At 37.7% G+C, this 11,099-nt stretch overlaps 1 protein-coding gene across 10 annotated transcripts in view; it reads left to right on the forward strand.

Moving 5' to 3' along the window:
• Positions 1–11,099, forward strand: part of ZMYM6 (zinc finger MYM-type containing 6) — a 49,683-nt gene that overhangs the window by 24,061 nt on the left and 14,523 nt on the right. For 8 of the 10 annotated variants that reach the window (XR_014251468.1, XR_014251470.1, XR_014251472.1 and 5 more), the window contains 8 exons: positions 2,493–2,643; positions 3,355–3,470; positions 4,287–4,562; positions 4,731–4,881; positions 7,488–7,660; positions 8,767–8,917; positions 10,143–10,277; positions 10,847–10,887. Coding sequence is in view for 2 of the 10 variants with exons in the window: in XM_082415942.1 (XP_082272068.1) it covers positions 2,493–2,643; positions 3,355–3,470; positions 4,287–4,562; positions 4,731–4,881; positions 7,488–7,660; positions 8,767–8,917; positions 10,143–10,277; positions 10,847–10,887 (1,194 nt within the window). In the remaining 8 variants the exon portion in view is untranslated. The remainder of the gene's footprint in view (positions 1–2,492; positions 2,644–3,354; positions 3,471–4,286; positions 4,563–4,730; positions 4,882–7,487; positions 7,661–8,766; positions 8,918–10,142; positions 10,278–10,846; positions 10,888–11,099) is intronic. The other 2 variants (XR_014251469.1, XR_014251471.1) reach the window with 2 other exon arrangements.

The raw sequence follows: 11,099 nt of genomic DNA on the forward strand, positions 1-11,099 counted from the left end.
CCCAGTGCATATAACAGTTACGATTACACTATACTGTAGTCTGTGAAGTGTGCAATAACATTATGTCTTAAAAAAACAATGTGCATACCTTAATTTAAAAATGCTTTATTGCTTAAAAATGCTAACATTCATCTGAGCCTTCAGCGAGTTGTAATCTTTTTGCTGGTGGAGGGTCTTGCCTCGATGTTGATGGCTGCCAACTGCTCAGGGTGGTGATTACTGAAGGCTGGGGTGGCTGTGGCAGTTTCTTAAAATAAGACAACAATTAAGTTTGCTGCATGGATTGACTCTTCCTTTCATAAACGATTTCTCTGTGGTATGCAGTGCTGTTTGATAGCATTTGACCCTCAGTAGAACTTCTTTCAGAATGGGAATCAATCCTGTCAAACCCTGTTGCTGCTTTATCAACTAAATTTATGTAATATTCTAAATGCTTTGTTGTCATTTCAGCAGTCCTCTTCACCAGGAGTAGATTCCATCTCAAGACACCACTTTTTTGCTCATCCATAAGAAGCAATTCCTTGTTCATTAAAGTTTTGTCCTGAGATTGCAGAAATTGAGTCACATCTTTCGGGCTCCACCTCTAATTCTTGTCCTCTTGCTATTTCCACCAGTCTGCAGTTACTTTATTCACTGAAGTCTTAAACCCCTCAAAGTCATCCATGAAAGTTGGAGTCACCTTCTTCCAAACACCTGTTAATGTAGATATTTTGACCTCTTCCCATGAATCACTTATGCTTTTAATGTCATCTAGAATGGTGAATCCTTTCCAGAAGGCTTTTAATTTACTTTGTCCAGCTCTATCAGAAGAATCACTATCTATGGCAGCAATAGCATTACAAAATGTATTTCTTAAATAATAAGACTTGAAAGTCAAAATTACTCTTTGATCCATGGGCTGCAGAATGGATGATTTGTTAGCAGGTGTGAAAACAACATTAATATCATTGTACATCTCCATCAGAGCTCTTGGGTGACCAGATGCATTGTCAACGAGCAATAATATTTTGAAAGGAATCTTTTCTTCTGAGGAGTAGGTCTCAACAGTGGGCTTAAAATATTCAGTAAACCGTGTTGTCAGCAGATGTGCTGTTATCTAGGCGTTGTTTTTCCATTTATAGAGCACAGGCAGAGTAGATTTAGCATAATTCTTAAGGGCCCTAGGATTTTTAGAATAATATATGAGCATTGGCTTCAACTTAAAGTCACCAGGTGCAGTAGCCCCTGACAAGAGAGTCGGCCTGTCCTTGAAGCTTTGAAGCCAGGCATTGACTTCTCTCTAGCATGAAAGTCCTAGATGGAATCTTCTTCCAATGGAAGGTTATTTCATCTGCATTGAAAATCTGTTGTTTAATGTAGCCACCTTCATTAATTATCTTAGCTAGATCTTCTGAATAACTTGTAGCTTCCGCATCAGCACTTGCTGCTTCACATTGTACTTTGATGTTTTAGAGACGGCTTCTTTCCTTAAAACTCATGAACCAACCTCTGCCACCTTCAGACTTTTCTTCTGCAGCTTCCTCACCTGTCTCAGCCTTCATAGAATTGAAGAGAGGTAGGGCCTTGCTTTGGATTAGGCTTTGGCTTAAGGGAATATTGTGGCTGGTTTGATCTTCTGTCCAGACACTAAAACTTTATCCATATCAGCAGTAAGACTGTTTTGCTTTCTTATCATTTGTGTCTTCACTGGAGTAGCACTTTTAATTTCCTTCAAGAACTTCTCCTTTGCATTTACAACTTGGCTAACTGGCACAAGAGGCCTAGCTTTAGGCCTCTCTTAGCTTTCCACATGCCTTCTTCACTAAGTTTAATCATTTCTAGCTTTTGATTTGAAGTGAGAAACGTGTAACTGTTCCTTTCACTTGACTACCTAGAGACCATTGTAGGGTTATTAATTGGCCTAATTTCAATATTGTTGTGTCTCAGGGAATAGGGAGGCCTGAGGAGAGGGAGAGAGATGGGAAATAGCCGGTCAGTGGAGCAGTCAGAACACATACAACGTTTATCAATTTAGCTAGTCTTAAATGGGCGTGGTTTATGGCGCCCCAAAATAGTTACAATGGTAACATCAAAGATCACTGATTACAGATCACCATAACAAATACAATAATAATGAAAAATTTTGTAATATTGTGGGAATTACCAAAATGTGACACAGTGAGCAAATGCTGTTGGAAAAATGGCGCTGATAGACTTGCTTGACACAGGGTTGCCACAAATCTTCAATTTGTAAAAAATGCAGTATCTGCAAAGCATAATAAAGTGAAGCACAATAAAATGAGGTATGCCTGTATTATTGTCTGAAAGAACGTATTTTTTCCTACATCCCAACTTTTAGGAAAGTCTGTACTTAGTGTAGCTGCTATCATTGTCATGCTCAAATATTTTAGCCAAAGGCTTTGGTTGTAGGTAGCTTTTCTTTTTCTTTCCTTAAACCATATGTATATACGTGTGCTTGTCCTAGGTATCTAAGTGTTATTTTATTTTAATAGAATTCAGCCCAAACTCCTCCATATGCCTTGGGGAAATCATTGAGGCCCTCAGCTGAAATGATTGAGACTACGAATGACTCAGGAAAAACAGAGCTTTTCTGCTCTATTAATTGCTTATCTGCTTACAGAGTTAAGACAGTTATTTCTTCAGGTAATGTTTAAGTTTGATAAATTTATAGATTTCGTAACTATTAAAGAAGAATGTAACTGCTTTTCTTTCACTTCGTTACAAACTAAACTGATCTATGTGGTTAGATAAAGACCCAAGGTTATTTTAGTTTCAAAGAGCTGATTTGTATTTTTATTTTTATTTTCTTTGAAGGATCCATGCAGTATTTTTTTAAAGTAATTAATTAATTTATTTTAGGCTGCTTCGGGTCTTAGTTGCGGCATGTGAGATATTTTGTGGTGGTGTGCGGGCTTCTCTCTAGTTGTGGCACATGGGCTCAGTAGTTGTGGCGCACGGGCTTAGTTGCCCCGTGGCATGTGGGATCTTAGTTCCCCGACCAGGGACCAAACCCATGTCCCCTGCATTGGAAGGCGGATTCTTAACCACTGGACCACCAGGGAAGTCCCACAAAGAGCTGATTTTTAAGTGACGAAGTTTTTCAGTGATTCTCTTGATTGAAGTATTTATTTTGTAATTTCATATGTGAAAAGAGAGAAAAAACACGTATAAGTTCCAAGTTAATTTTTGCATAAGTGGGACTTAATTGAGGTTAGCTTTACATATTATTGTAAAGTTCCTTCATTTTTGTTTTGTATATTACTGAATATTTGTTTTTTTACTCTCCTAATACATTTTTGGATCATTTGTTCATCTGTGTAACTTACTCATTGGTTTTTATTTTTTGCTACCAAGGTGTCCAGGTTTTGTGTCATAGTTGTAAAACCTCAGCAGTCCCTCAGTATCACCTAGCCATGTCCAATGGAACTATATACAGCTTCTGCAGCTCCAGTTGTGTGGTGGCTTTCCAGGTATGACCTAAGGTAGTAATTTACCCTTGCAGTTCTCTTAGGCGTTGGTCTATGGCAAATGTTAACTGCTGAAGGACCATGCTTATTAAGTTAGAAAGAAAAAAATTCTGTTCAGCTGTGATCCAAGAGGTCATTTCTGCAAAATGTCTGAGCCCAAGATTTGACCCTCAGTCCTTCTTTATTCAGAGTGTTCACCTAAACTACCTTTCTCTCCCACTTTCTCCCTTGGCTCTCTCCCTTTCAAAAGAATGGAAGCTAGGCTATGGTTTGGATAGGTGGCATGGTGATGTGCTCATGTGTCCCTTCCTTTCATCCTGGGCCAGATACATAATGACTCCTGGCGTGGAATTGGAAGCTTCCACTTACTTGTCCCATTCTCTCCTCTCTGATACACAGGGAAAGGGTAGAGTTTCCCATCCTCCTGGGTGGGAAGATGCCCGATGTAGTATCCCTGACACCAGGGAGAAAGAGACTATTGGTGGCCACTGTGCTCTTAATAGCCGTGAGAGGCTGGTTGGTAATGGGAGTGCAGGTGAAGGGGTATCTTAGGGGAAAGGAGAGGCCTGCTCTAATTTATTAATTAGTCATGTACTAGAGATCTTTGTCTGGAAAGCCTGAATTTTAGTCCTCAATCTTTTAATGTTGCATTTCTCAGTCCTATTCTGGAAGTATGCCATTTCAACTCTTGTGAACTACTCAATAAAATTTTCAAGAAACGTTTGGGGGGAGTTAATTTATTAAAATGAGAAAATGAAATTGATCAAGTTACCTTATTTCTCAGTTGATAAAATCTTTGCCTTATTTGTGTTCATTCAGAATGTATTTAACAAGCCAAAAGGAACAAACTCTTCAGCAGTGCCCTTGTCTCAGGGCCAAGTGGTTGTAAGTCCACCCTCTGGGTCAGCAGTGCCAGCAGGAGGAGGTGACACCTCTGCCGTTTCCCCCAGCTCCGTCCGTGGCTCTGCCGCAGCCAATCTCCAGCCTCCTTCTGCTCAGTCCCAGCAAGTTGCTTTGACCCATACAGTTGTTAAACTCAAGTGTCAGCACTGTAACCATCTGTTTGCCACAAAACCAGAACTTCTTTTCTACAAGGTAAAGAGAGATGGTGGAAGGGATTGAATATGAGTTTATCTAATGGAAGCATTTTTGTCTTTTCATCTTTGACAGTCACTTGGTTTGCTTTGAAATGAGAAAGAAAAGGATTTCTTAACAATAAAGCAACTGTTTAATTAGATATTAATGACTGTTCTTCCTCTGCAGGGTAAAATGTTTCTGTTTTGTGGCACGATTTGCTCTGATGAATACAAAAAGAGAAATAAAGTTATGGCAATGTGTGACTACTGTAAACTGCAGAAAATTATAAAGGAGACTGTACGATTCTCAGGGGTTGATAAGCCATTCTGTAGTGAAGGTAAAGAAAAAAGCTCAGTTTTGGCCACAGAGCATACGGTTGTTATGAAGTAATTCATGATGAGTTGAGCTGTTAATCCACAATTAATTTTCAAGTAATTTCTTTAATGAACTATAATTTGAAGCTTTTTTATTGAGATTATACTTAATTCACTTTAAAGTCTATCCTTTTAAATGTTATAATACTCTCAATAAAGAAAAACTTTCAAAATATAATTAGGTCAATGGTATTAGTATATAGAAAATCTCTTCGTAAGTTTAGCTATGACTTCAGAGATCTTTTTGTTTTTGCACCCATTCATAAAGAGGGTACTTAGGCAATTACTGCTTCTTGGCTTAAGAAACTTTTATATTGGGTTGGCCAAAAGGTTGGTTCGGTTTTTTCTGTAAGATGGCTCTAGTAGCACTTAGTTGTCTTTAACTTCATTCGAAACAATTTTGTTAGGTTGTATGTGACAGCTGTCATATCAGCGTGCATTTAAAAAAAGACATCAAAATTGGTGAATTTTGAGGGACTTCCCTGGTAGTCTAGTAGTAAAGAATCCGCCTTTCAATGCAGGGGGCACGGGTTCGATTCCTGATCAGGGAACTAAGATCCCACATGCTGCGGGGCAGCTAAGCCCATGCGCCACAACTACTGAGCTTGCGCACCTCAACTAGAGAGGCCGTGTGCCGCAAACTACAGAGCCCATGTGCCTTGGAGCCTGCGTGCCACAACTAGAGAAGAGAAAACCCGCACGCCACAACTAGAGAGAAGCCTGCGTGCTGCAATGAGAAGATCTGGCATGCCTCAACGAAGATTCTGTGTGCCACAACTAAGATCCGACCCGGCCAAAAATTAAAAAAATAAAAAAATTGGTGAATTTTCATGTAGCCATTTTAATATTGAAGATGGAAGGAAAAAAGCATTTTTGGCATATTATACTTTATTATTTCAAGGAAGGTAAAAATGCAACTGAAACACAAAAAAATGATTTGCGCAGTGTATGGAGAAGGTGCTGTGACTGATCGAACGTGTCAAAAGTGGTTTGCGAAGTTTCGTGCTGGAGATTTCTCTCTGGACGATGCTCCACGGTTGGGTAGACCAGTTGAAGTTGACAGCGATCAAATTGAGACATTGAGAACAATCAATGTTATACCACGCGGGAGACAGGTGACATACTCAAAATATCCAAATCAAGCATTGAAAATCATTTGCACCAGGTTGCTTATGTTAATCGCTTTGATGTTTGGGTTCCACATAAGTTAAGCAAAAAAAACCTTCTTGACTGTATTTCCGCATGCAATTCTCTACTTAAACGTAAGGAAGACGTTCCTTTTTTTTTTGTTTTTTTGAACTTGGCTTTTTTCTCTCTTTTTTTTGAAATAAATTTATTTATTTATTTACTTATTTTTGTCTGTGTTGGGTCTTTGTTGCTGTGCGCGGGCTTTCTCTAGTTGTGGCGAGCAGGGGCTACTCTTCGTTGTGGTACGTAGGCTTCTCATTGCACTGGCTTGTCTTTGCTGCGGAGCACGGGCTCTAGACACATGGGCTTCAGTAGTTGTGGCTCACGGGCTCTAGAGAGCAGGTTCAGTAGTTGTGACGCATGGGCTTAGTTGCTCCGCGGCATGTGGGATCTTCCTGGACCAGGGCTCGAACCCGTGTCTCCTGCATTGGCAGGCAGATTCTTAACCACTGCACCACTAGGGAAGTCCCACTGTTCCATTTTTAAAACAAATTGTGACGGGCGATGAAAAGTGGATACTGTACAATAATGTGGAATGGAAGAGACTGTGGGGCAAGCAAAATGAACCACCACCAACCCCACCAAAGGCCAGTCTTCATCCAAAGAAGGTGATGTTGTGTATACGGTGACATTGGAAGGGAGTTCTCTATTATGAGCTCCTTCTGGAAAATCAAACGATTAATTCCAACAAGTACTGCTTCCAGTTAGACCAACTGAAAGCAGCACTTGATGAGAAGTGTCTAGAATTAGTCAACAGAAAACGCATAACCTTCCATCAGGATAACACAAGACCGCATGTTTCTTTGATGACCAGGCAAAAACTGTTACAACTTGGCTGGGAAATTTTGATTCATCCGCTGTATATTCACCAGACATTGCACCTTCGGATTTCCTTTTATTTTGGTCTTTACAAAGTTCTTTTAATGGGAGAAATTTCAATTCCCTGGAAGACTGTAAAAGGCACCTGAACAGTTCTTTGCTCAAAAAGATAAAAAAGTTTTGTGAAGATGGAATTGTGAAGTTGCCTGAAAAATGGCAGAAGGTAGTGGAACAAAAGGGTGAATACGTTGTTCAATAAAGTTCTTGGTGAAAATGAAAAATGTGTCTTTTATTTTTACTTAAAATTGAAGATACTTTTTGGCCAACCCAATACCTCTGATGTTTCTGAACATAGACGACCTAATATTTAGAGTATATTTCAAAAGTGATATGTTTGTTTTGTGAATGTAGATAAGACTGTCTTTTAACCTAGAGGCAAATAATTGTGTCAAGTATTTAGAAATTAGCTTAAAGTTGGTATCTAAGACTGTAGAAACTCACTTTACTGTCTTCAAGTTTATATAAACTTGATGTTTCTTGCTTTTATCCCTCTGGTTCTCAGTTTGCAAATTCCTCTCTGCCCGTGACTTTGGAGAACGATGGGGAAACTACTGTAAGATGTGCAGTTATTGTTCACAGACATCCCCTAATTTGGTAGAAAATCGATTGGAGGGCAAGTTAGAAGAGTTTTGTTGTGAAGACTGCATGACCAAATTTACTGTTCTGTTTTACCAGGTAAATGTAATATATCTTTTGGCTTTCTGAAGTTAGTACAAATTATTTTCTCTTTGAAATATATTCAGATTATGAGAAGAAAAATTGGGTGTTTAGAATTGGGTAAATAAATTATGGGCTCCTAAAGCAAAATTCAATTGAATATAAACATGAAATCTTTGGGGTAAAGAGTATAGAATTTCGGGAGACTTTGTTGTTGTTTGAAGATATGTTCCTTTAATTTTTGCTTTCTTATAAGGCACACGGACCTTATTTATAACTTTGGGTTTTTTTTAGTTAGAACTTTACATAGTTATGTTGCCTTAAGTTGCTCTCTCATTCAGAAGGTTACTCTGAGAAATTTGAAGTCAGACCTTGTTCTCACTTCATAGGTCAAATGACTCTGACCTCCTTACCCCTCACCTGCCTTCTTTAAAAAAAATTTTTTTGAAAGGCTAACAACAAAAGCTACAATTAATTGAACCACTAATACATGTCCAGTGCTTCATAAGTGTTATTTCATTTACTCCTCACCACAGTCCTAAGAGGTAGGTATAGTATTGCCTGTTTATAGATAAGGAAATAAAGTAAGGTCCAGGGAGGTTAAGTAATGTGCCCCTGAAGAAGCTGGTAGGTGATGGACAGCACCTGTAACATTCCAGTGAAATCACCTGTTTACTTGTCTACCTACCTAACACATAACTTTCTTTGGGGGTCTTTTTCATAATTACATGACCAAGATGTATCTCAATGCTCAAGATGAAGGGTATCTAGTTAGATATTTGTTGAATGAGTCAAAGTCTTTATGACTCCAAAGCCCATATTCTTTATACTGCAGTAGGCTACCTCTTAATGTTTAAAAAAAAAAAAAAGCCTATCTTTAGATTCCTTCATCAGTAATTTTGAAAACAGGAGATAACTTTTATATCCTCTCAATTGAGGGCACGTATACGAAACAAATAGTGTATATATTTTTAAGTACAGTGTCTTAAGGTAGGAACCTTACATTTTGCGATCTCAACTGACTCATGTATCCTGTTTTCATAGTTCCTCTGATTTTATGATTAGTGTTATATTTTCATTATTTTACAGTTTTAAGCCTATTCTGTTTTACATTTCTTTCTCAGATGGCCAAGTGTGATGGTTGTAAACGACAGGGTAAGCTAAGTGAGTCCATAAAATGGCGAGGAAACATCAAACATTTCTGTAACCTATTTTGTGTCATGGAGTTTTGTCATCGTCAGCAAATTATGAATGACCCTCTGTCACAAAATAAAGGTAAAGTTAAACTTGGCTAAGGGGGTCTTTATGTCAGTGCTAAGTTACTATCAGCACACACAGTTGTAAATAATATAATAAAACAAATTTCACTGGAGTCAAATAGCCTGAATTTCCTTAAATTTTCCTGTAAGAATTCTTAAAGATTGCTCTTGAGGGAAAATTAATCCTGATGCCTTTTGCTATCAAAATCAAACACACCAAGGAATCAATAAATATATAAGCACTTATTTTGTAGGAAAATTAGATTTGATTGCTTTTGATTGAATTTATCTGTACATAAATAACTTACACTAAGGGATATATGCTATTCAGTTAATAAACCAGAAATAAAAACAGAACATCAGGGCAAACAAAGGAAGAGGATATAAGTACGTTAATATGGTTGCTGTGACTGGAGTCAGATTTGATCCAGAGCTTGCTTGTAGCCAAGGAAAAAAGAACAACACGTTAATTATATCAGAAAAAATAAAGTAGACCAGTTCTTCACAGGTAGCAAAGTTTTTCCTGGCTAAGAATAAAATAATTTTGCAAGTAGGACAGCTAATGTGGTCAAAATATCCAGATGAATAGCTATGTGGCATGTTCTGAAAGTAGCTCTCTGAAGTAGCACTTCTCTGAGTTAGACTAAAAACATCTGATGTTATGTTCTCTCATCAAAGCCTGGCATGCTGCTGAATTGACAGAATTCGTGTGCTTTGACTTTGAAGTCTGGCCTTTGTCTACCTTTGCAATCTTATTAATCATCACCTTAATCACATATGCCTTGTGCTGATCTTTTGTGTTATCATTCATTCCCTAAGACCAGTCAGGATGGTGGTAGAATTTTCGTTCTATAATGTGGGTTAACAAAGTCACTGTTTTTATGTGGATGGACAGCTACGTCACCAACTTGCTTATAAAAATTAGCATGTTAAATTTTTATTTGAATCAAGCTTAGGTGTAGGAATTTTAATATTCACTAATGGAAAAGTCCGGTTAATCCTGAAGCTGATACCTGTATTTTCACCTATTAAGTATCATTTGAAGTTTATAATTTTAGAGAATCAGGTACTCTTTAAGTCCTAATGAACACTAATCTGAACAGAATCACCCAGCCCAACATTATACAGAGTTAGATATTTGCATTGTACCTTGAAACTTAGCTGTTAACAGGGTTTTTTTAATGTGTGTGTGTGATCCTTTTGTTTATACTAGGTCTTACCTTTTTGTCTATTTTAATCAGTAAATATTTCTAAGGCGCAAACTGCTTCAGTGGAGCTCCCTTCTGCAAGGACAAATACAATACCAGTTATAACCAATGTGGTGTCATTGGCAAAAATATCTCCTGCCCAGCTCACAGGGAATGTTGTTTTAAAAGGTATGACTTGATGTAAAGGCATTTGGGTAGACTGTAGAGGTGAGCGTTGTCTAGGGTAAATAGCTCTTATTGGTAATGTTCACATATATGTTTATATGAGGAAACAAGCCCCTCTGTCTCTGAGGGAAGTGGGTAGCAAGCAGAGTGGCATGTATAGGGAAGGAAGTGGTATGTATAGTTTATTTTTTTAAGAACCCAATTGATTTTATTTATTGATTGATTGATTGAAGTTTTGAATTTTATTTTATTTATTTTTTTATACAGCAGGTTCTTATTAGTTACCCATTTTATACATATTAGAGTATATATGTCAGTCCCAATCTCCCAATTGATTTTAATATCGCTGCCTTTACCTTCGGAGATTCTAATACAGTAGGATGGGATTAGGCCCAGGAATCCCTACCTTTACCAAGCACCCCAGGTAGTATTGATGCCAAGTTTCCTTGTACCATTTTTTGAGAAATTCTGGACTAGGCTCTAGACAACCTTAGCAAGAGGAAAGTAACCTCTTGGTTTCAGTGTTTACTTCTGTATATTCTAGGGATAATGTATGTTTTAATTTATAACAGGTGCAGTTAATACTAAAGAGGCAGCAAAGATCATTGAAGATGTAAGTTTTATTAATTATTTTCCTGATTAATGCCCCTTGGGTTTAGTTTCATTTTGGATATAGCCTTCTAATGTATGTCTGAGTTCATGTCTATTTGCTGCTTAGTCTTTTTAAAAAGTAGAGTAATATATTATGCACTGATTTTTGTTTTTGAATCTTAAAGTTAGATCATTAATAAGAATGCATTCCTGATTTTATTGTTTGTGTTCTGG

Source organism: Balaenoptera physalus, assembly GCF_965194825.1.
Source record: "Balaenoptera physalus genome assembly, chromosome: 1".
Lineage (NCBI taxonomy): Eukaryota > Metazoa > Chordata > Mammalia > Artiodactyla > Balaenopteridae > Balaenoptera > Balaenoptera physalus.